We start from the raw sequence: 27,287 nt of genomic DNA, 5'->3' as shown, positions 1-27,287 counted from the left end.
TTGGTAAGCTAGGTTACTCCATGAAGCCTTTCATATTTGATCATTGCTTGGCTTACCAAATGTTCAGGTAGATGAACCCACACTCATTGGAATCTATTTTTGTATGTGGTTTTTGTAAGTTTACAATTATTAATACATGCACTGAAAATTCAACTCAAGAAAGCCTTGGTCCTAACTATAAAGGGTTGGCTATCGAAGAATAAATAATGAATATTTCCAATATCTAGGATATATACAATGGCTACAATATTACAATATTTCAACCTATAATGTCTGATAGTTTGAAATTTGGAATAACTGATATTGTCACTGAGTGTTTTGAATGATGCATGTACATTTATTTAGATCCTAGAAAAGATATACAAACATGTATTGTAAGATGTGAACATTTACTATTAAATGCTTGTTTGTGTTTCATCTTCCCAATATATATTTGTAAGTAGGTGCTTCAGGTTCAACATTTTATAATCTGTATTTTAATTGTTTTATAATGTAGAGGCCAGAGAAGTACCTAGGAGAAATAGAAACATGGGAAAAAGCTGAGGCTGCTCTTACTGAAGCATTGAATGAGTTTGGTAAGCCATGGCAGGTAATGTTTCACTTGTTCTCCTCAACCCATCAAAATTGGTTTCTTTGTTTGAATTAAATAAAAATATTGGCTATTTGAAAAGTTATGGTAATATGATAATTTGATTTCTAACCTCCTAGATGTTTTTTTTTTTTTCCTTTTTAGCTTCTGCTGTTGTTTATCAGTGTTCCTATTTTTTTTCCTACTGAATGAACAACTGGGAAATTAGGTTCAGTTTCAAGTCTACCTCATAGATACTTGTACCATACCTTGCTTTTTTTTGTGTGTGTTTCACTAGTGTTCTGGGAAGGATGGTTTTGATCATATCTGATAGGTATTGAGATGTTTCTAAAATTGCAGCTAGGGCAGGTTAGCTTATGGCCTTTTTGTGATTATTCTTCTTTTTTATATCTGTATTTTCTCTCATTTTTATTACTTATGAGTTCTTATAGATCTAGTTATTAAAAAAACCATGTATGAAAAACTATAAATTTGTAGCAATTTATAATTATTATATTTTCAGTCCAAGAATCCATGATGGTATTGCAAACTTACAATTTATTTCCAAATTTATCTCTTGACAGTAAATCCGATTGAAGATTTGAAGATTACAGCAGAAGAGGAGAGAAGAGAAGTGAAGAGAAGAAGGAAGAAAGAAGGATTAGTGGCAATGGAACAGTGCTGGTGGCGCCAGCTTCGCTATAATATATAGGGTGAAAAAAATAAGAAGAGAAATGACCCTTGTGCCCCTACTAAGTAAAGTTACAATAACAGATAAAAATTAAAAAGTTTTAATCAGCCAAACAGAACCTAACAAAATAAAATCAAATATTTCAATACTCCCCCTCAAGTTGGAGCATAGATGTCAATCATGCCCAACTTGTCACACAAATCATTATGTCGCACATGATGAAGACCTTTGGTGCACACTTTTCCATTTACAAGTTTCTCTCTATAAAATGCTAGTCCACTTCAATGTGTTTTGTCCTAACATGGAGGACTAGCAATGTTTGAACCCCATCTGTTGAACTACTAAGTGGAACATACTAAACCAGGCCCGAGGAGATTGTTTTTGTCCATATAAAGATTTTTTTTAACTTGCACACTTTTTGTTCACTGCCTTTGGCACAAAAACCTGGAGGTTGGGTCATGTACACTTCCTCTTCTAAGTCACCGTTCAAGAAAGCATTTTTGATGTCCAATTGGTGAAGTTCCTAGTCAAGATTTGCTGCCAGTGAAAGGAGAATTCTGATAGAGTTCATCTTGGCTATTGGGGCAAAAGTCTCTACATAGTCCACTCCATATACTTGTGTAAAACCTTTTGCCACCAATCTGGCCTTGTACCTTTCAACAGTTCTATCGGCCTTGTGTTTCACTGTGAACACCCACTTGCACCCTACTGGTTCCTTTCCTTTAGGAAGATCCACCAACTCCCAAGTGCCATTTTTGTGTAATGCATCAATCTCTTCCTTCATTGCATCTGTCCATTTAGGTTTGGATAAAGCTTCTGCCACATTCTTAGGAACGGGGATACTGTCAACAAAGGAGAGAAATGCTCGATATGAAGATGAAATATGATCATAGGACACAAAGTGAGAGATAGGATGACTAGTGGTACAAGATCCAACACCCTTTCTCTTAGCAATAGGAACATCAAGATCATTAATGACAGGGGAATCAACATTAAGAGGAGCAAGTGTACTTGGCTGATGGGAAGGATCAACCTCCGGTGAAGTCGATGATGTTGGTTGCATAGTGTCAGGTTCCACAGCTCTTGAACTCTGCTGGCTTTTGTGGCAGCGAAGAAATACACGAAATGAAGGAGGGTCAGGTAGAGGAGGTAGTTGCGTTTGAGCCTGTTTCTCCTCAACCCTACTCTCCCCCTGAGGAGAAACCGAGAAGAAAGATTGATTCTCAAAGGACACGTCGATTGAGACATAGTACTTACGAGAGGTGGGATCATAGCAACGATACCCCTTTTGAGATAGAGGGTAACCAAGGAAGACACAAGGAATAGCATGAGGATCAAGTTTACCCCGAGTAGGTGACAAGTTATGAACAAAGCAACGACACCCAAAACACACATTGGAATGGGGAACAACGGAGCTGTAGGAAACAAAAGTTGATGTGTGGCCTTATACTCTAGTAACTGAGATGGCATACGATTGATGATGTACGTAGCACACAGAACAATATCCATCCAAAAGCGTTTCGATACATTCATATGGATTAACAAGCCACGAGCCACTTTAAGAAGACGGTTTTTTCTGTCAGCAACACTGTTTTGTTGGGGTGTCCTAGCACAAGAGCTTCATTGAAGTGATCCACACGAAGCAAAGAATTCCGTGAGATCACTATGTAAGTATTCCTTTGCATTGTTTGACTAGAAAATATGGATTTCAGTTTGGAACTGAGTGAACATCATGCGTTGAAAGACTTTCACAATTTTAGGCACTTTATCTCTAGATCGTATAGGGTAAACCCAGGCGTATCTAGAGTAATCATCAATCAAGGTAATGAAGTACTTATATCCAACCTCAGTAAGTAGAGTAACAGGGCCCCAAACATTAGAATAAACAATATGAAACAGAAATTCAGATCTTTTATTTCTCAAAGGAAAAGAGCTTCTACAATGTTTACTCAGTTGACATGTCTGGCACTGCAACTGACTCACTGACAAAGACTCGAACAACTTTGGAAACATAACTTTTAACGACTCAAAAGAAAGATGACCAAGACGACTGTGCCATAAATAGGCTTGACTCTCACTGGACGAACTCAAGGACTCTGTAGCCACAAGACTAGCTTTATTCTCCAACACGTAGAGACCATCCACCACGCTTCCTCTACCAATCGTCTCCCCCGAGGCCAGATCTTGAAACACACATGAAGACGGATAAAAAGTAACTAAACAGTTCAAGGAGTGAGTAATACTACTAATGGAAAGCAAATTTATAGGTAATTTAGGAACATGTAGTACATTAGAAAGGGTAAGGCCGAGTGGGAGAGATATGGTTCCTTGGCCGGCTATGGTGGAGAAAGAACCATTAGCTAGTCTCACCTTATCTCTCACAGAGAGAAGATTGTATGCTTGAAATAAATTTGACGTATCGGTCATGTGGTTTGAGGCTCAAGGGTCAATTACCTAAGGGGAATAAGAGGTATGAGATGACACATGGAAGGCAGTGGCAGTGTTACCTGATGTAGACGCAAAAGAGGTAGAAGGACTAGGACCAGAATCCATCTAGTGAGGAGTCCTACCATATAACTCCAAATGGTCATGTAAGGAGTTGATCTTTTCATTAGGGTCAGAACTAGGATGCCTTTCTTGAGTTACCATGGGACCAATCTCTTGAGATGCCATATTAGCTGAGTTATACTTTTTCTAATTCTGTCGGCTTGGTTTCTTGCCCTGATCAGTTGTTGACTTCTTACCCAAATCCTGTGCCCATTTAGGTTTTCCATGGAGATCCCAACATGTATCTCTGGTGTGTCTTGTCTTCTGGCAGTGAGTGCACCAAAGCTTACTCTTATCATCTGTTTTCTTCTGAGAGTCACCCTTCTTAAAACCACCTCCGACATTAGTATCTGAACTTCCCCGGACAACTAGGGTAACTGGCTCCCCCTTTGTACAATTCATCACATTTCTTCTACTCTTTTCTGACTGAACCAAGGCATAAACCTTCTGAACTGATGGCAAGTCTTTACTTTCCAAGATCTGCACCCTGATGGACTCATATGAAGGATGCAGCCCCAAGAGGAAGGCAAATACCCGTTGTTGAGATACAAGTGATTTGTATGTCTTTGCATCTTCATCACACTTCCACTTAACATTCTGATAGTGATAAAGTTCTTTCCATATCGATGTCAGATCTGAATAGTACATCGAGAGACTCCTTTCCCCCTGCTTGCAAGTGGACGATTCAGCTTGCAGTTGGTATATCTTGGCATAGTGTCTCTGCTCTGAATAGGTGGACTTTGCTTGTTCCCATATTTCACAAGCAGTTTCAGCCCACATAAAAGTTTTTCTAACTTGTGGCAGCATGGAAACCAAGAGCCATGACATCACCATACTATTTTCTTGGTCCCATCTATCATATTCATAACTTCCGCTCTTCGGATCCTTCACTTTCCCCTAGCAGTGATGTAGAGTTTTATTCCCTTAGACCATTCAAGGTAATTCAGACCATCAAAGGGAATAACAGCCATGGGGAAATTCATATCCATTTCCCCACTCACTCCATTTTGACTTCCAGAAATCCTTGAAGTAGCAGAATCTCAGAACAAAAGACTCCACACACAACAAGTGATCAGTCCACACACCAGTTTTTGGACTTAATCTGTGCACAAGACCAGCACCAATTTCCAAAAAAAAATATGACAGATCTGGTTTTCAGACCTGTACGGAATAACAGTCCCAGCCTACTAGTTTTCCAGAAGGTCTACAAGCATTAATCACAAGGGGAGATCCTTACACACAAGACATCAAGCCAACAAGTAGAGAAAACAGGTCATACGTGACCTACAGCCACCTTTCACAGGTACATGATCACACGATCCAAAACAAACAAAGGTAAAAAACCTCACAAGGGTTTGCTGACATTCAGTGGTTCAGATCCATTTGTTTTCCTCTTGGTACATGACCAAGGGAAGAAAGAAAAACAGAAAAAAAGGGCGGTACCAGTTGCAGATCTGATTCGATCAGCACAGATTTATTCCTCTGTTCCGCCCAGATTCAGCAGCTTGGAGAAGACACTTGATCGCCCAGATTCAATGGCCACGCTCTGGTACCATATTGACAGTAAATCCGATTGAAGATTACAGTAGAAGAGGAGAGAAGAGAAGAGAAGAGAAGAGAAGAGAAGAGAAGAGAAGAGAAGAGAAGGAAGAAAGGAGAAGGATTAGAGGCAATGGAACAGTGCTAGTGGCGCCAGCTTCATTATAATATATAGGGCGAAAAAAATAAGGGAAATGACCCTTGTGCCCCTACTAAGTAAAGTTACAATAACAGATTAAAATAAAAAAGCTTTAGTCACCCAAACAGACCCTAACAAAATAAAATCAATTATTTCAACATTATCCTAAGAAATTTCGCTTTAATAGCCAAATGATATCATCTTCGAATTGGTTTTCATACATAGAATCCAAGTTCCATTTAGGTTTCATGTATCTGTGATTAAGATATGTATAAATTGGTGCCTAGTTGTTAGTGAGGAATAATTTATTAATACTAGTAAGGGGTATTCCTGATTTATCACATTGTTTTTTTTCTGTAGAATTTGCTTGTTTTTGTTGATTCTTTTTGCTTCCCTCTTTTATTATGGACCTCTTGTTTAGCTATTTAGGTATGTTATTTTTTACAGATAAATGAAGGAGATGGTGCATTTTATGGACCGAAGATCGATATTAGTGTTTTTGATGCCTTAAAGAGGAAATTCCAGTGCGCAACGCTACAAGTCAGTTTGAATGGCACACTGAAATTCGTTTTTACCGTTCTTTTACTAAGGACCATTTGATAACAACTGAAGTGGCTGAACTGAAGCTTAAGTTGGGTCGATTACTATTACCCTTGAATAAATTTATTACTTAACTAATTTATTCACTAAAAGACTGATTAATAAGTCATTCAATTCAGCAACTTCATCCAGTATTAAATGGCACTCTAAGTTATAAGTTGGGTACTTAATTGAACAAATTCATGTTGTTTGCAGCTGGACTTTCAACACCCTTGAATAATTTATTGCTTAACTAATTTATTCACTAAAAGACTGATTAATAAGTCATTCAATTCAGCAACTTCATCCAGTATTAAATGGCACCTTAAGTTATAAGTTGGGTACTTAATTGAACAAATTGATGTTGTTTGCAGCTGGACTTTCAGCTCCCTTCACGTTTCAACTTGTCTTATTCAGCAGAGGATGAGGCTAAGAGGGAGAGACCTGTTATGATACACAGGGCCATTCTTGGGTCTGTTGAGCGTATGTTTGCAATACTTTTGGAGCACTATAAAGGAAAATGGCCTTTTTGGCTTAGTCCACGCCAAGCAGTAGTTTGCCCTGTGTCAGAGAAATCTCAACCATATGCATTACAGGTATAAGTTGGTTGCATGTTTTCTTGTATTTTGTGACCTAAATCATATTTATCTCTACCAAAATAACTTTTATTATCTAGAATGGCGATAATCCACTATGTATGTATAACTACTTATTGTTTTTATACTTCTCTTATGAAATTTCAACTATCTGGTAATCGAGAAATGAGTATCCTTGTCTTCTGTTGCATCTCTGATCTTCTTGTGCACCTTGGTCAGTGAGGATTGCTACCACTTGCTAATCTCCTGCTCCTTTACCTTAGAGTTACGAGTTTGGCTTTTCTCGTTGTTTGGGTGCAGGTGGAATACGCTAGCGGAAGTAAGCATACTCTTTAACCCTTCTTTCTTCTCTTGGCCTAACAAAAGAGGATGGGTTATGTGGAGATGTGCCAGGGCAGCTTTGATTTGGACAATCTAGGAAGAAAGGAATGCTAGATCTTTAGTGAAAAGGAGAGTAGTCAAGAACTAATGGAATGTGTGCTGTGTAGGGTAATACATTGGTTAAAGATACTGGAGTTATTTCACAGTTTTTTTGGAAACGGTAGCTTCATTACCGTAAAATTAAGATACAATTGTCAACCCCTAAGATAGGAGTTGAGCCCAAGTAATTGAATTACAGAACTGCCAGACCATTAGCTGATCTTCTTTTCCACTTGAAGCCTGCATCAAGCTCCTTTGTTATATTGAGAATTTCCTGTATGGGCTGTTGATACATTCATGCTCCCAACTTGCCTGATTGCAACCAGTCCATTAACAATTTTGAATCTCCTTCTATCTCTACTTGGTGTAATCCCAATTGCATGTCATATTTTACACCTTGAAGCAGAGCCATCACTTCTACTCGCAATGAGTCTCCCCTCTATTGGCCTAGAAAACATAGCAATAATTCTCCCATCTCCATCTCTGAATATTCCCCCTATACCTGAAGGCCTTGGGTCACCTCTAGAGCTCCCATCAAAGTTCAACTTTATTCTTTGTTGTGTTGGAGGGGACCACTTTCCTGCACAATAGGTATTATAGATGTTGTAGCTGCCACCACTCCCCAATTCCTAAATATGTCCTCAGCTCAGAAATCATTAAACAAATCTAGAGTTTTCAACCGATGGATAGTCATAATGATTGTTCTTTATATAGTTGCCTCCTTGGATTTCTCCACTCCTTTGAAGATCCCATTATTTCTTTCTTCCAAGACTAACCAGAGTATAGCTACTCTTGTGTCTCTCCACATAACTCTACCACGCCTCTTTGGTTGCATGAAAAAAAAGCTTGGGTCAAAAAGGCTATCACATCCGGGGAGGTCTCCACCTGCAAACAAAGAGAGAAGAGAGCCAGGACCAAATAAAGTGCACAAAAGGACAAGATATTAATACGCATGCGATCGTCTCACCAGAACCCAAGCAGAGGCTACAAACATTGGGTGAAAGGCAGAAATTTGGCCTTTTCTTTGCAACACATCCATAGTATTGATTTTTTGATGAACCACCTCCCAACAAAAATCCCAAATTTTTTGGGGAATAGGGCTACACCATACCTCCTTTGATGGAAAGTTTCTTGCAAGGTTATTTGATTGAATGAGGACATTAAAGAAAGAGGAACAAGTGAAAACACCAGACATGAAAGGTTTCCAAATTCTACTATCCTCACAAGATTGATCTAGAAAGGTTGACCCTAAAAGGAAAACTAGTTCGTCCACCATTGCCTTTTCTGTCTCCCTTAAACCTCTCCTTAATCCCAAGTCCCAAGAATTATCAATAAAAACCAAAGAGATCACTTTTCTTTTACTTTTTGACAGTGAATAAATAGTAGGGAACCTATCCCTAAGGGGACTCTCTCCAACCCAAACATCTCCCCAGAACAACACTCTGTTTCTTGCACAAGTTTAATGCAAGGAAGGATGGAAGGCAAAATACCATGAATAGCTTTACCGGGAAAACATCAAGAAGCCCTAGGATCAACTCCTGCATCCCAACCATTGTCTACCAATCCATGTATGCTGCCAATCACTTTGTGTCATAGTCTATCCTGTTCCAACTATTAGACAGTGTATGCCCTTAGCTCAAATCAGCATGATGTACATTATGACATTTATTGTAAATGAATAAAGTACATATTTGATTCATGTTATTGGGGTGTGTTTCTATGTAATACCCTTAAACTAGACACATATAAGACTCGTGTTAGTTTAGAATCTACACAACTGTTGGATAGATCTAGGGAGATTTATCTTGCTAAGGCTGGCATTGATGTACTGCCAAGTTGGTTGGGGTGGCTTGTCTCAGCTGCCAGGGTGAGACCTGAGGTACATGCAGTGTGAGTTTTCTTGAAACCTTGAACCAAACCAAATTCCAACGTTGCCCTGCACCTTGGAGACAGATAGGCAAAATTGGAATGTTACACTTGACCCCTAGACTCGATTATGGTACTGCACTAGGTGTCAGATTAGACTGTCTTTGATGTGCCAATCAGTGAGATCCTTAGCAGGGGTCAAAACCTAGGTATGTTGGGATAGTCTGAGAATTCATCTGAGTGGGTGGTCATAGTGACAGGATGGGGGAATGCACTCTCTCTGATGGAAACCTAAACTGTTTGCAATGGATTTCAAATGTGTTTGAAATTTTATTTTACAAAATATATTTATATAGAGATATACATATATGTATATATATATATACTATGGTTTCAAAATGTTTGCAAAAGGTTTTAATTCCCGGGATCCATGTGAGTAGAGAATGCAGCACTGTACCATGCAGCTGATGGAGAGGTCATCTCTTGTCGGGCAGTGTTTGATCATTAAGGGCTGAGAGGCTAAGTGTAAGACCATTGAGAGTTATACCTAATGGGCTAATCTTGCATCTGCCCACAGTCATTGGGTCTTCATAAGATGGTTGGACCCAATGACCATTTAGTGTAAATGTTGGGCCCATTTAAGAGCCCATGGTGATGGACTCAGGGGTTCACTGTGTCTTACAATGAATTCGGCCAGGCCTTGTAACTAAGGCTGGGCTGAACCCATCTGGCTGATGTGTAGATCAATGATAGGGTCCCACGCTATACAAAGAGAGCCAAGTTAGCCAGCATTAAAAGGAAGTGAGACTGAAAGCTTAATGGGCCTAAAGCCCATTTCGAACTGGGTTAATTGGATTAATTAAATAGGGGCGAATCTGGGTATAGATCAGCAGATAAGGATAAGAGGATAACGCTTATCCACTTAAGGGTCCAAATCCAAATAGAGATTTGGATAAGGAAACTTCTAATTTGATTAAGAGTAGTTGATCTTGATCTGCAGATAAGATAAGGGATTATCCTTATCACTTAAAGAGTTCAAATCCAAATAAAGATTTGGATCAAGAAACTCCTAATCAGATTAGGAGATTATCTCTTTAAGGCTATATATAAAGAGAATGACGGATTTGAAAATACATACAGAAGAGAACACAATTTTACTTTTTTCACCTTCAGGTTTTTCTCCCTGCTCTTGCCGCCCTACCCTGTTCGATCTCTATTTCTTGGAACTGATCAAGATTTGATCTTGATATTGTTTCTTGCTAGAAGAAACAATTTTTAGGCTGTGCTCACTATCCCATTTGATTCTTGCTGAAGAATCAGAGGTTCTTGGTGAAGAAATTACCTATTGATCCTACCACATCCTAAGTTGTGCCATTTTCAGTAGAGGGAGGATTTGGTACACTCTTTGGGCATGAACACCTACGTTGGGAGGAGCATTTTTGCATGGATTCTGTATCAAGTATACTTCTCCCTAATCTTGGTTTCAGATTTGGTCTGGTTTGGTTACAAGAATGAACCTTGAAAATGCAGTTTTCTAAATTGGGAATACGATTCTCGGATGGGAGTGAAGAAATTTTTGAAATTTCGCCCAACCTTCTTGTAGGGTTCAGCCATCCATATGATGGATATCCCATCCCTTTAGTGGTATCAGAGCCAAGTTCAAGTCTTGAACCGAATTAGATCAGATCTGGATCTGCGCAAAAGGGTAGAAGGCGTTTTACCCGATTTGTGCAATTAGCGTTTTTTTCTGGAAATTGGTTCCCAGTTTATGGGCGAATGATCTGAAAAATAAATCTTTATTATTCTGTTATATTTATGGAATTGTTCTGTGAATGTTTCTTGAATTCTTGGGCTGCACGTGTGATGGAGATCGAATCTTTCTAGTGCCAAGATTTGCGCACCTTGCTATTTCTTTTCTATTTGATTTGGTCTGTAAATAATTTTTTTTAGACAAATTGTATAGGAATTTAATGTGATGTAATAATAGAAAAATTAGTTTTTTCTATTTTATTTTCATTTGGGGATTGCTGGAGTGCGTGACAGAGGAGAAGATTTCGCAGAAAGAAGTTATGTGATCTGGGATTTTGCAGATTTCGATTCTGCAATCTGCGATTAATTTTTCTTTGCAGGTTTGTAGGATGTCCAAGATTATCATAGTGCAGCCCTCTTATTTCATTTTCTTGATAATTTTGATTATCTGGACTTAATTTATTTTTCAGATCATTATTCTTGAATAAAATCTTGAACTGGACACCAAAACTTGGGTCAATTTGTACCAGATTTGGTCCAAACTGGTTGGACCGAATTCTTGGTTCGATGGGGTTGGTTTTTTTGACCCAAATTCAATTTTGGCCAGAGGGTTGATGGCCCACTTCACGTTTTAATTCGGCCCACCTCTATAAAATCCAGTTTTAATATGTTAAAACTGCATCAGCTCTGATTCAGCCATATGGGCCAAACTGCTCTTTGCTATTCGGCCCATATACCTAGATAATGTTATTTGATGATGTTATGGGCTTTGTTGGGCTGATATTGATTTAACCTAATTAATTTAGGGTTTTATAGATGCTTAGATTGATTGGATCAATTTATTTCCTACATGAGATGTATGGATGTGTGATGTGCTGCGTACATGGGCCATAAGCACTTGGCCCATGTTAATTCGATAGTGGCTCTTTTGTACACCATGGCTGAATGCACATCATTGCCATGGTGTCCATAAGATCATTGGATGATCTCCCTGTATGATGGGCCCCACATCAACTTCCTCCCTAAGAGTAACCGTGTGGAACCCTAGCCGTTTAGGGCCCATTTAAATCCGACTCTGAGAAAGTCAGTGTGAGTCACTTTGGTTTGACCTAAATCAGAACTAGGGCGTAATATTTCGTTCCCTCCAGTAAAATATAAGTGCATGTGATAGGGAGATTCATATGATGAAGTCTCTAAAGGCCTTCCATCATTAGCATGAAGATGGGTCCTTTAGTAATGAGGAGATGCACCATAAAATTGGGCTATCCATTTGTTGTTGGATTGTTTCATAAGATGATAGGTGCGTCATAGACCGATGTGGGAGGGGCCTATCCTAAAATGGAAGACTCTCTCACGACACCTTAGAGTTCACGAATATGATGGGTAAGCACTTATTGAACAAAAATGTTTAACCTAAAATGGCAATGAACCTTATCTGATAGAGGTCAAAGGGAAAACTCATAAGATGAGTGGATATGATTCTTCACAGAAGGTGGTGGGGTTATGCAACTGAAACAATTGGTTCCATGCAGTGTATGTGGTTTCCCACATATCCAGAGACATTTTTCAGTGTCCGCCACTGAGATAGGAGGGAAATCTTAGAGATGAATAAATGGAAATGGAACATAGATTAAAAACCATTTCTATGTAGATAACATGAATCAAATCAAGTTGTGGAATAATATTTGTTTTAACTTTTACCAAAAATGGTAAACGAACAATTTGTCAAATTGGTGGACGATAATAAGCTTAAGGGCCGAAAGTACGTTGATTGGTTTTGTAACCTTATGCTGGTTCTGACGTCCGAGAAATTGGACAAATTTGCTAAGAACCCTTCTCTGGATCGTCCGAGTGATAGGGCCTCTAAGGCCCACAGGAGGGAATATCAAGAATGGGAGGAGAAAAACTCTCTTGCCCGGTGCTACATCATAGCCTCCTTAGACAATCAGAAACAAAGACAGTTCGATTAGATTGAAGTCTTCAAGGATATTTTGGATAGTCTAAGGACCATGTACGAAGAGCAAAATCGTTCCACTCGTCAAAAGGTCTTAAAGCAGTTTATGACCACTCAAATATCCAAGAACCAACTAGTTCATGACCATTGTCTTAAGATGATGGGGGGGCCCGAGCCATCAGTGAGATACCACTCTGGAAGAGCTAGAATTCTAACCTTTTGTCAGGACCTACGAGCCAAGGGACAATCTCAGGTAGACAGTTTCTATGGGGCGTAGGCCTCCCAAAAGGTAACGGAGGCGTGCAAAGGTTTCCTCGGAGGCTCTTGGATTTGGGCTAGATCATGTCACCAAAGTTGATGCCATCCTGAACTCTTTGCTTCCTTCCTTCAATCAGTTCATCATGAATTATAATATGAACAAGCTAAATGTTAGCCTTCAGGAACTCAGCAATATGTTGCAGAGGGCCGAAGAACTGATAAAGAAGGATGAGCCCATGGCCATGCTTGTTGAAGGTTGCAAATCGGGCAAGAAGAAGAGGAAGGCAAAGAAGAAACCTCAGAATAAAACTAGCAAGCCTAAAAAGCAGAAGGACAAGGTATCAGATGCCTGTCACTTCTACAAGCAGACCAGCCACTGGAAGAGGAATTGTCTTCAGTACCTGGAGACCAAGAAACAAGGTAATTTCGAATCCTTTGTCATAGAGACCAATATGTTGGTCATTTCTGCTTCCTGGTGTATTGACTCCGGGGCTTCTACTCATGCATGTAATACATTGCAGGGGTTCAAGACAAGCAGAAGACTGAGTGATGGAGATTTACTTTTTAGAGGAGTTGTAACCTTATAAAATTGTCTTTATGTATCAAATTTGAGAAGAAATTTCAAATGGGCCTAAAGCCCATTTTGAAGTGGGTTAATTGGATTAATTAAATAGGGGTGAATCTGGGTATGGATCGGCAGATAAGGATAAGAGGATAACTCTTATCCACTTAAGAGTCCAGATCCAAATAGAGATTTGGATCAGGAAACTTCTAATTTGATTAGGAGTAGCTGATCTTGATTTGCAGATAAGATAAGGGATTATCCTTATCGCTTAGAGTTCAGATCCAAATAAAGATTTGGATCGGGAAGCTCCTAATCAAATTAGGAGATTATCTCTTTAAGGCTATATATAAAGAGTAGGGCGGATCTAAAAATACATATAGAAGAGAACACAATTTAACTATTTCCACCTTCAGTTTTTTCTCCCTGCTCTTGCTGCCCTACCTTGTTCGATCTCCATTTCTTTGAACTGATCAAGATTTGATCTTGATATTTTTTCTTGCTAGAAGAAACAATTTTGAGGTTGTGCTCTCTACCCCATTCGATTCTTGTTGAAGAATCAAAAGTTCTTGGTGAAGAACTACCTACTGATCTTGCCTCATCCTAAGTTGTGTCATCTTCAGTGGAGGGAGGATTTGGTATTTGGGCGTGAACACCTGCATTGGGAGGAGCATTTTTGCATGGATTCCGTATCAGGTATATTTCTCCATAATCTTGGTTTCAGATTTTGTCTGGTTTGGTTATAAGAACAAACCTTGAAAATGTAATTTTCTAAATTGGGAATACGATTCCTAGAAGGTTCGCCATCCATATGATGGATAACCCATCCCTTCACCAACAGTCACCTCCATAACCATTTCCCCAATAATGCTGTATTTCTTATCCTACATTTCATATCCCTAGGCCTCTTCCATCTCTACTTCTAGAAACTTATTTCACAATTTCTCTTTTAATGATATTTGGAGGAATTGGCCAGCTGTAGCTAGAAGTTCATTTTTAAAGAATAGGGTATTGGTAAGCTGGGTGCCCCCTCGTGGAGGGTCTTTGAAACTGAATTTTGATGGGAGCAGTCAAGGCAACCCGTGTCTCTCTGTATTGGGAGGTGCCTTGAGAAATGAACAGGGAGAGGTCGTACTCTTTTTACTTTGGGGACTCCACTAGGGAAGAACTATTAGCTGCCTTACAAGGGATGCAGTTTGCAAATCAGTTAGGAGCAGAACTATTAATTTTTGTTGCAAGGCAACATAGAGGTGTGAGGCGTTTCACTACCTAGAGGTGTGAGGCGTATTGCAGAATGTAAGAGGTGTTAGCTTCTCAAGCATAAGAAGGGTAAGCTTACTTTAGGGATGTTCACGGTTTGGTTAACTGAATTGTGGGGTATTTTTTGAAACCGAACTGATACTACTGGTTTTTTAATCCCCCAACTGAAATCGAACTGAATCAACCAGTTTTGGTTCTTTGGTTTATGTATATATATATAATATTATAAATAAATGTATAAATACATAATATATTTATATATAATAGATAATATATGATATGTTATATATATATATATATATATACCGATTTGCTTAAGTTAATCAAAAACGAGTCCTTCAGTTTTTCAAGAATACCAAACCAATCGGTTCAGTTAATCAAATTTTTCAGTTTAGTTTTCTCGAGGGGAGGGGGATGAGGAGGAAGAAGAGGAAGAAGGATTTCATCTTTTTTTTGTTTCTTTTTTTATTATATTTTGTATTAAGAAGAATGAAGATACATTACACTAACTGAAAGGAGTATCTTGTATGAGGTGTATGCCTCTAGCAATCCCTTTCCTTTTCTTTCTTTCTGCCTTTTTTATATGAGGTATGCATGAGGCATGAGCTGTTTTTTGAATCATCTATGGTTTTAGCATATACATTGAACTGTTAGTAGTCAGTGGACCAAATGCGGAGTTACCACATACTGCACATATTAAAGCAGGAGTTCTAGCATCCATTGAACTGAATGACTTATTGCTTTGTCTTTTAGCCAATGATACATGGATATGAGTACAGGAGTTGAAATCTGCTGTGTCTAAGAGTTTGACCGGCAAGAGAAAATATGGAATTACAGACATGTCTATGGAAAAGTACATATTATTAAAATAATTCATATTTTTTGAATTCTAACATTATATACCTACAAAAAGGGGCCTAAAATGTTGCCTTTGTTGCCAAGTGACGTTTTATACAAAATGGCATTCAATAAGCTAGGATATAAAAAAGGAAATGCTACATAGAAGTTCCTCAAGAATATATGAAGCCCCATGTTATACTATTTAATTATTTTATCCATTTAAAGACAATAATAAGTCGTTCAGTTCAACCACTTAAGCCATTATGGCATTATTAAATGACGTCTATCTTATTTTGATTGGTAAAAGACAAGAAAGAGGACATATAAAACTTAAAAGAAGAGGAATGGAAGGAAAAAAAAAGTAAAATTTCACCTGGTCCAGCAACATAGCAATATGATCTGGCATCAAGCACACCAGAACCTTAATTCTTGAGAGCTCCTTCCAATCCCCCTGTGCCTGATTCCTCTCTTCTCATACCATGATTACATTTGATTGTTTAGAGTTAGCCATCTTCTAATATCTTTTACAGACCTGCTTACATCTCATTGCTACCAAAGAATCCAAAAATAGATATCTTTCTCTACTATGGCCCTGTTTGGTATCAATCTAGAGGATTGATTCTTCTGATTCTTGCAATCCTCTGGATGAGAATGATGTTTGGTAGCATCAATTCTCAAATTTGTATTCAATTCTAGAAAGGAAAATCGGGCCTGGTGTGCGTTTCTCAAAAACAATTTTTTTCATTTCTGGAAGGATGGATTCTTGCCATCCTTCAATTCTCGCTACATCCCTTTTTAAGTTGTGAACACATGTGCCCAACATACACATAAAAGCAGGGGCAACGAAGGTAATTTCTGTCCAAGAAACCTAGGCCCCATCAATTTTTGTCTCTCATTTGTTCAATCTCTACCCCCAATGGCTCCTCTGCTCTCAACAGTGCAGCTAGAGACAAAATGGTTCTTTCTTTGATTTTTTCCTCCTTTCATTCTCAACTTTTTTTTTTCTTTTGTGTGTGGATGAATATTTCCTAATGCTATGGTACCCAGCATACACATGAAAGCAGGGGCAACAAAGGTAATTTCTGTCCAAAAAACTAGGCCCCATCAATTTTTGTCTCTCATTTGTTCAATCTACCCCCGATGGCTCCTCTGCTCTCAACAGTGCAACTAGAGACAAAATGGTTCTTTCTTTGATTTTTTCCTCCTTTCCTTCTCAACTGTTTCTTTTTTCTTTTGTGCGTGTGGATGAATATTTCCTAATGCTATGGTGAAATGATTCAAATGCTCTGTTTTCTTTATTTTCTGGATGAATTTTTCTGCCTATGGTTAAACAATTTAAATGTTATGGTCTTTATTTTGCGGTTGGAAAGAGATGGTGGGTCAGACTGGTTTGGTTCCTCAGTTGAGTTGCAGAAAAAATAGATTATTTTTTTTCAATATTAAAGAAAAAGGAAGAAACGTTGGGCCACAACACTTCTTTGTTTTTTCAATTATCAAAAAAAAAAAAAGAAGTGTTGTGGCCAAACACCCACATTCTTTCTCAGAATCTGGAAATCCAGAATTATTATTATTTTTTTGGAAAATTCTGAGTACAACAATTTTCCGGAATTGATGCCAAAAGGGGCCATTTGTCCTCCCTTTTATCACCCGCTTTCTTTCTTAGAAATCATTGTTATGTTTAAGAGTTAATTTTGATCAATATTAAGAGTTAGTTATGCAAATGGATAAACCTGGAGGTGCCTTTCAGAAATTGAATTAGAATTTTATGATAAAAAGCAGACTTAGGTGCTAGTGTTGCTTTCTGTCTGTGTACAGATATTTGTTGATGGTATTTCCATTATCTTGTAAATTGTTAATATTTGTTTGATAGTATTTCCATTATTTTATTTTCTGCTTTGTCTTTATAGGTGCGGGATCAAATTCATCAGGCTGGTTATTATGTTGATGTTGATACAACAGATAGAAAGATCCAGAAAAAGGTAAGTTTTCTCATTATCTTCTTATTGCTGATTCTATAAAACGGTTCTAAGGACAGCTATGTTGCATAGAGCAGACTGTTGGGCAGTCAAGAAATAACATGTCCAGAAAAGAGCAAGGCAGAAATGTGTATGCTGGGTTGGATGAATGGAAAAATTAGAAAGGATATGATAAAAAATGAAGGCATTCATAGGAACTTAGGAGTAGCTCTAATAGGTGATAAAATGAAAATAGATTAAGATGATTGGTCATGTACATGGAAAACCATCAACAACACCTATAAGAAGTGATTTGTTACAAGTCGAAGAGGCTAGAGGGGCAAGGGGTAAACCAAAAAAGGACAATGGTAGAAGTAGTAAGAAATGATCTAAGCGCCAATAACTTACTGGTGAAACAGCATTCATGTAACCGACCTATATAGTTGGGATAAGGCTTGGATGATGATGATGATGAATTAATCTTCTGATTTGCTCTTTTGGTCATTTTGGTGAGGAATTATGTGCTTAAGAATATGTTTTTTTTTTTATCAATAACAGTTTCATTAATTCACCAAAAAAGTTACATAAGGAAGACAAACACACTTATCTTCCAAGTACAACAAAGGTCCTCAAGAAAAACATAAGAATAGGAAGAGACAATAAAGTTACAACTTAGCCCAAAACATTTAATCCCTTTATGCCCCTTGTTTAGATGAACCATCAGCTAGAGAATTGGCTGATCTTTTAACCCAGCACATTTTAACTTCCATCTCCCGCACCAGCCACTTAAATTTTCTCCTCTGATTACTGTACTTCCATAAACCATTGCTGTTTGCATTCAGCCACCCTATCACCACCTCTGAATCCCCTTCAATTAGGAGTTTTCTGATGTTCATCTCCTTAGCTTTCTGGACTCCTTCCATAACTGCAAAGATCTCAGCTCTAAGGGAGTCACCCACTCCAATTGGGCCTGAGAACATGGCAAAAATTACCCCATTCTCATTCCTAAAGACACCCCCAATCCCTAATTGTCCAGGGTTCCCATTACTATTCCCATCAAAGTTTAATTTCATGAATCCAGCAGGTGGAGGGGTCCAAGACACGCTCATTACTGACTTGGTCTGTGTGCATTTTGCTATTTCACCCCACTTCCTCAACATGTCATCCACTGTGTAATCTGTGAATAGTTCCAAAGATTTCAGCCACTGTACAGCCCTAATATGAATGATAGCCTTTAGTTCTTCCACCCCTCTCTCAGCTTCTGAAAATATCCTAAAGTTTCTTTCTTCCAATAATGTCCAACATACTGCAGCCCTCAGTCCTCTCCACATAGTCCTTCCCCTTTTCCTACGCCACCTAAAGAAAGAAGGGGAAAAAAGGCCTTGCAGATCTGATGGAGGGTTCCACCTACGCACAAAGAGGGAAAAAGCCTACTCCCAAATTGACCTCGCAAAATGGCAAGACACTAGTAGGTGAAAACTTGTCTCCCCATCCGCTTTACATAGAACACACCAATGGGGTGACAAGCAAGTATTGGGTCGCTTCTTTTGGAGTATATCACCAGTGTTGAATCTTCCAGATAGGCTTCTCAACAAAAACTACCAACCCTAGAAGGGATTGCTCTGCACCAAACCTCATCAGCAAGGAAAGGGGGGGTTACAGGACTGGTGGATTGGCTTAAGACTTTGAAAAAGGAAACACAAGAAAAGAAGCCAGTGGGGGTAGGGGACCAAATTCTAGAGCTTGCCCTTGTGGGGTCTAAGACAATGTTATCAAGAAGTTCAAGAAGGCTCGAAATATTATTGAAGTCTGAATCCTTCAAAGCCCTTCTTAGACCCAAATTCCACCCAAGCCCAGAACTGGAAGAAGACGGGGTGATGAAGGATGAAATTGGCTCATTTTTAAGATCAGATAGAGCATAGAAAGAAGGAAACTGATCCTTTAGAGGGGCATTCCCCACCCAAGTTTGTTCCCAAAATTTTATGGAGTTACCAGAATGCAGTCATACCTGATATTAGGGGAGAATACCGTAAGTAGATCGTGAATGGCTTTCCAAGGAGAAAAGCTTGTGGTCCTAGCTTTGATTCCAGCATCCCAACCATTGTGCTCCAGTCCATGTATACTTGCCACTATTCTAGCCCATAGCTTCTCCTTCTCCAAGGGGAACCTCCAAAACCACTTCCCTAGAAGAGCCATATTCCTTCTTCTAATATTCCCAAGCCCTAAACCACCACAAGTTTTACTCCTGGACACTACCTCCCAGTTGACTCTATGACCCCTCTTCTCCTCTCCCGGCTTTCACAGGAAATCTCTCATCAACTTGTCCAATTTGTTAGACACCTTCACTGGGATTTTGAACACAGACAGGAAATAGATGGATAAATTAGCAAGTGTGGCCTTAATCAGTGTAATTCTTCCACTAAGAGAGAGGTAATTATTTTTCAAACCTTTCCACCACCAGGTTTCAAATGCTCTTCCTCATAGGATTATCACCTACTGGTAACCCTAAGTAATTCAGTGGTCACCCTGAAACTTCACACCCCAACACTTTTGCATTCTCCCTTATCTCTCTCTCCTCCATATTCACCCGCACTACACAACTTTTCCCAAAGTGCACCTTCAAGTTAGACATTTGCTCAAACAGTTGTATCACCAACTTCAAGTTCCTAATAGAGCTCACGTAACCACCTTCATAGAACAGAATCGTGTCATCAGCAAACTGTAAGTGAGGGGGGTTTCCGCCCTCCCGGCTCTCCAATCTCTAATGAGACCCCTCGAGTCTACTCTGTGAATCAATTTTCCCAGGACATTCGCAATTAGTATGAACAAGAAAGCAAAGAGGGATCTCCTTGTCTTATACCCCTACTGGCTGGAAAGAACTCTACTACTGTCCCATTCACTAGCACTGAATAATGACAATTCCGGACACAACCCATGATCCAATTTTACCATCTAGCACCAAACCCAAATTTGATCAAAACTTTCCTCAAAAATTCCTAGTCCACCAAATCATAAGCCTTTTCCAAGTCCAACTTACAGACCACTCCCTTCTTTTTAGCCTTTTTAAAGTTCTCCACACTCTCATTAGCAATTAAGATTTGATCAGTGATTTTTCTTCCACTCACAAAAGCTCCTTGATTTTGTGAGATGATGTCTAGCAAAACCTCCTTCGGCCTCAAAGACAACACCTTAGCAATGATCTTATACAGGCTATTTACCAAGATATTTGACCTAAAATCCTTCGGGTGGGAAGCATCTTTGTTTTTTGGAATCAAAGCTATAAATGTAGAGTTCACACCTAGATTGATAATTCCTCTCCTAAAAAACTCCCCAAACACCAACAAAAGATTTTCTTTCAAAATATCCCAGTAGTCTTGATAAAAGCCATTGTGAACCCATCCAACCCTGGAGCTTTCGTTCTATCCATATAAAACACAGCCTCCTTGATCTCTTCCAAATCAAATCTTCTTTCCAACCTTCTCCTGTTCTCCACCCCTACATCTGGCCAATCCAATCCTTCTACCCACACCCTTTTACTTATCAGCCTTCTTAATTTGGATTTAAAGTGCTTCATACAAGCCCCAGCTATCTTCTCTTGTTGTGTTCACTCAACTCCACCTACTACCAATTTGGAGATAAAATTCCTCCTTCTCCTTCCATCTGCCAAAGAGTGAAAATACCTAGTGTTTCTGACTCCCTCCTACAACCGTTTACACTGAGATTTTTACCTTCAGCTTATTTCCTCCTTATGCAAGCAATCCTTTAACTGTCTTCTCAAGCCTCTCCTGAGTTCCTTATCTTCCTCTCCAAATTCTCCCAATTCTCCCATTTCTTCTTTAAAGTCAAGGCTTTCAAGTCAATCCATCAGAGTTCTCTTTCTTTCTTCTAACCTCCCAAACTCCAAAAGATTCCACTCCTTGATCTTTGCTTTCACAAATTGTAGTTTCTTATGGAATCTCACCCCCCCCCCCCCAATTCCACCATTGGGTTGCAGTCAGACCACCACTCCCTTACTTTATTGGTTAACCCAGGATGGAGTAACCACATATTTTCAAATCTAAAGGGGGTGGGTCCTCCACTTCTTTCCTCCTTGCAAATCACTATGGGCCAATGATCTGAGGTCACCCTTGGAAGAGCTCTAGAAGCCAAACTTCCCTGTTCTTCCCAATCCAAAGAGAACAGGAATCTATCAAACTTAGAGCAAGTGGGTCTAGATTGGAGATTTGACCATGTTTTGTGGGCTAGAGGAATCTCTTTAAGCTCAAAGGCATCCACAAACCTATTGAACTTCCTCATGCTTTTTGTCACCCTCTGATTAATCTTATTGGTTTCCTTTAAGTATTTGATCCCATTAAAGTCCCCACCCACACACCATGGCCCATCCCAGAACCCTTTAACATCAACCAATTCCTCCTGCAACTCCTTTCTCTCTCTATAGTCATTTGGTTCGTATACATTTGTAAGCACCCATACATAACCATCCTCTTGCTACTTAAACTTCATGGAAACCGAATACTTTCCAATCAACTCCTCCAGGCCTTCAACCACATCCCTATTCCACATTGTTACAATCTCCCCCGAAGCACCCCATGAAGGAGCAGCCACCCAGCTAATCCCCCTGGCTTTCCATACACTCCTTGCCCATCTGTTATTAAACTCCATTCTCTTGGACTCCTGTAACAGAACAATATCTGGGTCATACCTCCTTATCACCTCTTTTATTGTTGCTCTTTTCCTTGCACTCCCTATTCCCCTCACATTCCAACTAAGTATCTTCATTTCCACTTTTTTCTTAACTCCCTCTCCACCTACCCACTACTTTCTCCCTTTTCTTCTATCTTTTGTTACCCCGAACTTCTTGTCCCCTTCTACATCTCTTTTCAGTCTCTCTACTTCACCCAATTTCCTCTTCTTTGTTTTTATCTCCTTCCTCTTCTGTAAACCTTCTTTCAACACATTCAAATCTTCCAACCTGCATCCCAACTTCCCCACAAATTCTACTATCAAGTCCTCTTTCACCGAATCCTCCACCCCTATCCTTCCTGCATTTTCCCCTCCATCTCTGCCCCCTGCCCTTCCCTCCTCACCTCTGGTCCCACCCCTCTTCTCTCCTCTCCATCCATCCACCCTCTCCTGTTACCTCCCTCCTACCATGTTCTCTCCCCACATTCCTCTCCCACTCTACCCTCCTTCCTTTCCTTCCTCTCCACTAACCCCTCCCCTCTTCCTTCCTCCCCATCCCTCCTCCAAGTCAGAATTCCTTCAACTTCATTAAACACTCTTTCGATGATTTCCCACACTTTTTTGTTCTTGTATCTCCCCTCCCGCACCTTCCCACAGTCCTTCATTCCCCTCTCCACTACCTCGGACAACCCACCATCTAGCTTGGTTGCATATTCATGGGCTACAAGACATGGCGTTGGGACGAAATCTGGAACCAGAGACACAGAAAACACATTAGTAGCACAAACCGGATTCACTTGGTTACCTGGGATTGATGAAAAGGTTGGAAAATGATTGTTCCTTGTCTCCCTCTCCTGTTCCAGAGGTTGGTAAATGTCTATCTCCTTGAGTTGGTGGGAAAGTGCCTCTGTCCTTTGGTCACCCTGGTGATCTTTCCACTCTACCCCTGATTCACCCCTAGAAGGTGTGTTCCTGCTCTACTTCAGGTTCTCTCGATTTGCCCCTTCTGTTGTACCTTGCACACTTTGGAGTCTTGGAGATGAGTTAATCCAGTTACAACCTTCACCCTGAAATAAGCTTGCAATATTCCACCCATCCATGTCACCTCCAGCTGGGGGTGGCAACGAGCGAAGCTTTTCACGAGTTGCTCGAGCTCGGCTCGGCTCGGTTTCAGCCGAGCTCGAGCTCGAGCTTGAGCTTGAGCCCAATTCAGTGGCTCAATTATTAAACGAGCCGAGCTCGAGCCTACTAGAGCTCGGCTCGTGAGGCTCGCGAGGTGGCTCGAATATACAAAATCTCAACAATTGAAATCAGCTGCCGGCAGTCTTGGTTTCCATCAGAGAGAGTGCATCCCCGATCATTACCTTTGTCTGACAAAGGGGCTGATCCTGTCACTATGATCACCCACTCAGATGAATTCTCAGACTGTTCCAATATACCCAGGTTTTGACCCCCGCTAAGGATCTCACTGATTGGTATATCAAAGATAGCCCAATCTGACACCTAGTGTAGTATCATAATCAAGTCTAGGGCAATACTGGAAATCTGGTCCAGTTCAAAGATTCAATTAATCCTACACTGTATGTGCCTAGGGTCTCACCCTGGCAGCTGAGACAGGCCCCAACCGACTTGGAGGCACCACAGTGTCAGCCTTGTCAGGATAGGTCTCCCCAAACCGACCCACTGGCTATGAACATTCTAAACTAACACGAGTCTCATTAAGTATCCAGTTTAAGGGTATTACACAGAAACATACCAAGGGAACATGAATCAAATATGCACTTTTGTTCATTTACAATAAACTCATAAGGTACATCATTCTGATTGAAGCTAAGGGCATACAAAACTGTCCAACAACTTCTACACTCCCAGAGGTACCAATCGATGCTGCCTCCTGAGTTTTTTGACCATGGTCTTCGAACTTTTGGCCAGTTACCTTCCCTCCATCCACTCCCTTATCTTCCGAAGCTACAAGGTAAGACTGCAGCACCTTCACAAAAGCCATCCACACTTTCTACAATCTCCCTTCTGGCACACAGAGCACTTGTTTTCCATTTGTTCCAAAAAACTCCACCACAGTGATGAACCACCCCTTCTTGTTTCTTTTCAATTCTGTTACATATCTCTTGCCTGGAACTGACATGGAGTTTTTCCAGCCATTCACCTTACCAGAGTTGATAGCCCCATCTATGAAGCCTTTCATCCATGTTATGGCCTCCTTTGATATCAACATTGTCACCCTGTTATTCTCTCTGATTTTCAGTGCATCCTTGCCTTTGGTCCTTTCCTCTTCGAACTTGAATGTCTTGGCTTCGATTGACACCTCAGACCTCCATCTTCCTACTACTCTGAATCCTCTCTCGCCCTCCATCTGGATAGAAACCTTTTTTCTAACAGAGCAGTGTTCCTCATCTGCAAGGATTGAGAATGCTTTCAGGACCTATCTTTTAGAAGTGGTTGCTGCTTACTTCAGGTCCTACTGGAAAGGCCACTTTCATTGAGTCTGAGATCATGCGACCTATTCGAGGCCTGAAGATTGGCTTCTCTCTTGCCTTTGTGCTTAAGAATATGTTGACAATAAATCTATAATGTCTGGTATATGATCAAAATTTTTTTTCATGTGCATTAAAAGGGTGATATATAATGGGCTGAAAGCATAAAATTCTATATATCAGGCTTGTCAGAATACTCAACTCAACTAAGTCTTGGTGCAACCATATGGGGTTGGCTACATGAAACCTGTTCCTTCGTTTCAATCTGTTCAGTGTCATATCCATCGTTAATTTGTGGACCCATAAATCATTTCTCCCTGCTTTTTTTTTAGATAAATGCTCATTTCACTACTTCAACCCATGTCTGTTTTGGTATGCTCTTAGTTCTACTAGACTCTTCAACTTGTAACAGATCACTTCCATCATTTTGCCACATATTGGGGCTACTCTTAGGGTCTTTTGAATAAGTTTATTTCTGACTTCATTCTTAAAGCTTGTCATGATAGATGTCAACCACATCATGTGTGGTTCAAGAGTCAAGACAGCACCCATAGATGTCGTAACCACTGATAACTGCTTTTCTTATTGGGCATATATTTGTCAAGATTTATAGGAATTTGATAAATTTTTATACAGTTTGGCTTTAGGGTGGTGGTCATTTGGACACACCCTCTGTTTGATAAACTAGGCTAATATTTAAAATATACTTAATTTTTGAAAATCATATAAAAAGTACTCTTTTGCAAGACAAGGAATGCCTGTTTGTAATAATTCGTTTGGTCAAATGCAAAGGCCAGGCCTCATTACTTGCTAAGTGTTTCACTTTTGGAGGATCATGAATTCATGACCTACTAATGAACTTTCTGTAATGCATTCTGCGTTCAGAAACTCAATATACTTCTTTTGTGATTTGTAGTATCTTTTTATAGCAAGGATGTGCCTGAATCACCACCATTCTGTTTGGCATTATTCTGTAATTGGTTCAAGATGGCTTTCATCTTTCTACTGGTGCTGCAACTCATTGAAGTGTACTTGGCTCTCTGTAGGTACGAGAAGCACAGTTGGCACAATACAACTATATATTGGTAGTTGGTGAGGAGGAAGCAAACACCGGACAGGTTTCCTTCATATTCTTTATAGCCTTTAATCATGTTGATTTATTCAAATCATGATAGCTTATGTATACTTGGCTATCCATTTTCTATTTTTTTGGTTTATTCAAATCATGATAGCTTATGCATCAACAAAATTTCTTTTAGTCTGCTTGGGTCCTGTGGTATACTATACTGTCAGACTAGGAAGGATCTCTTCCCCAACTCACCCCCCCCCCCATTTTTTTTGTTCTTTGACTCCTAGTTTCTTTCCCTTATTTTCTCCTTTCAGAACTCATTCTTGATATACGTTCCATTTTTGATAATTGGGCTGATGTCTTCCACAGTAAAGGCAAATACACCTTGTTCAGTTCGAAACTTTGTAGATCTCTTAGGACTTTAAAGAAGCTCAATCTGATGATATATACTATGCACCTTTGTTGTCAAGGCACCTATGCACATGACTAGGTGGCAGGGTAGTAGTACCTTCTCTATTAGGTGCCTGGGCAATGAATTTGACAGAATAAAAGACCTAGAATTTCTAGATTTGCAATCAGTCAAATCCACTTTTGAAGTGATAAGATAATTTCAGGTTTCTGCTTAACAAATTTTCTGTTGTGTAGGTGAGTGTGCGGGTTAGAGACAAGTCAGACCATTCAGTGAAAAGTATTGAGGAATTATTAACACACTTCAAGGAAGAAGTTGCAGCTTTCCATTAGACTTGCACATGGGTCTCAGGAAGAAAGGAATGGGCACTGTACTCAGATACCCTGTAAATTGGAAAGGAACTCATTTCATGTTCAATATTCCATCATTCTACGTCTTTTGAATCGCTCTCTTTTGTATAACATCTTATTTCTATTTTTTGTTTATTTGCATTCTTCCTACAATCTCACTACACATTACATTGTTTAACCACAGGAGCAGGTTTAGCTCTGTAATTTGCTCGAGTTTTAATTTAGAAAATTAAAAATTCTGCTAGTCTTTCATTCTTTTATTCCTTGCTCAGTGCTGCTGTTAGTGTTTCCTGATTATATTTTCAGTAGAGTAAAATCACTCATATCCATGGATTGTTGAACTTGGTTCCAGAGGCTAGGGCTGTTCATAAGAAGACCCAAACCGACCAACCCGGTCTGACTCAACCCGAGTCGGTCAGGTTTTCTTTAGCGACGGTTGGTTTTGGGTTACTAAAAAGCATAAACTGATAGGTCAGTTCAGTTTTGGTTTTCACACATGAAAATCGAAACCGAACCGACCCGAACTGATTTAGTTCCTAGTTAGTACTTAGTAGTTAGTACCTAACTTAGTTTCTACTTTTTAGTCTTCTCTTTAAGAATGTCATTAATGGCAAGCATTGTAAGACAGTGAATGCCATTAATAGCTTCTTGCATTTTTTAGGAAGGTTTAAAGAAAGGGTTCTATCCGCTAAGGTCCTTTATACCAAATAGATAATTACAATTAGGTGTCTTTTTTACTTAGATTAGAAGCCTTCTTAAAA

At 39.5% G+C, this 27,287-nt stretch overlaps 1 protein-coding gene across 3 annotated transcripts in view; it reads left to right on the top strand.

The window, feature by feature from the left end:
* LOC104609663 (threonine--tRNA ligase, mitochondrial 1-like) overlaps positions 1–26,786 on the top strand; it is a 112,769-nt gene extending 85,983 nt beyond the window's left edge. For all 3 annotated transcript variants that reach the window (XM_088896259.1, XM_088896260.1, XM_010276025.3), the window contains 6 exons: positions 497–589; positions 5,932–6,024; positions 6,438–6,659; positions 17,476–17,547; positions 25,745–25,816; positions 26,413–26,786. In XM_088896259.1, coding sequence (XP_088752385.1) covers positions 497–589; positions 5,932–6,024; positions 6,438–6,659; positions 17,476–17,547; positions 25,745–25,816; positions 26,413–26,508 — 648 coding nt within the window. In that variant the 3' untranslated portion in view covers positions 26,509–26,786. The remainder of the gene's footprint in view (positions 1–496; positions 590–5,931; positions 6,025–6,437; positions 6,660–17,475; positions 17,548–25,744; positions 25,817–26,412) is intronic.
* Positions 26,787–27,287: the final 501 nt, after the last annotated feature.

The sequence above is a fragment of the Nelumbo nucifera genome, chromosome 1, assembly GCF_055504915.1.
Source record: "Nelumbo nucifera cultivar China Antique chromosome 1, China Antique-T2T, whole genome shotgun sequence".
Taxonomy (NCBI): domain Eukaryota; kingdom Viridiplantae; phylum Streptophyta; class Magnoliopsida; order Proteales; family Nelumbonaceae; genus Nelumbo; species Nelumbo nucifera.
This window is presented reverse-complemented; position numbering and strand designations above follow the sequence as displayed.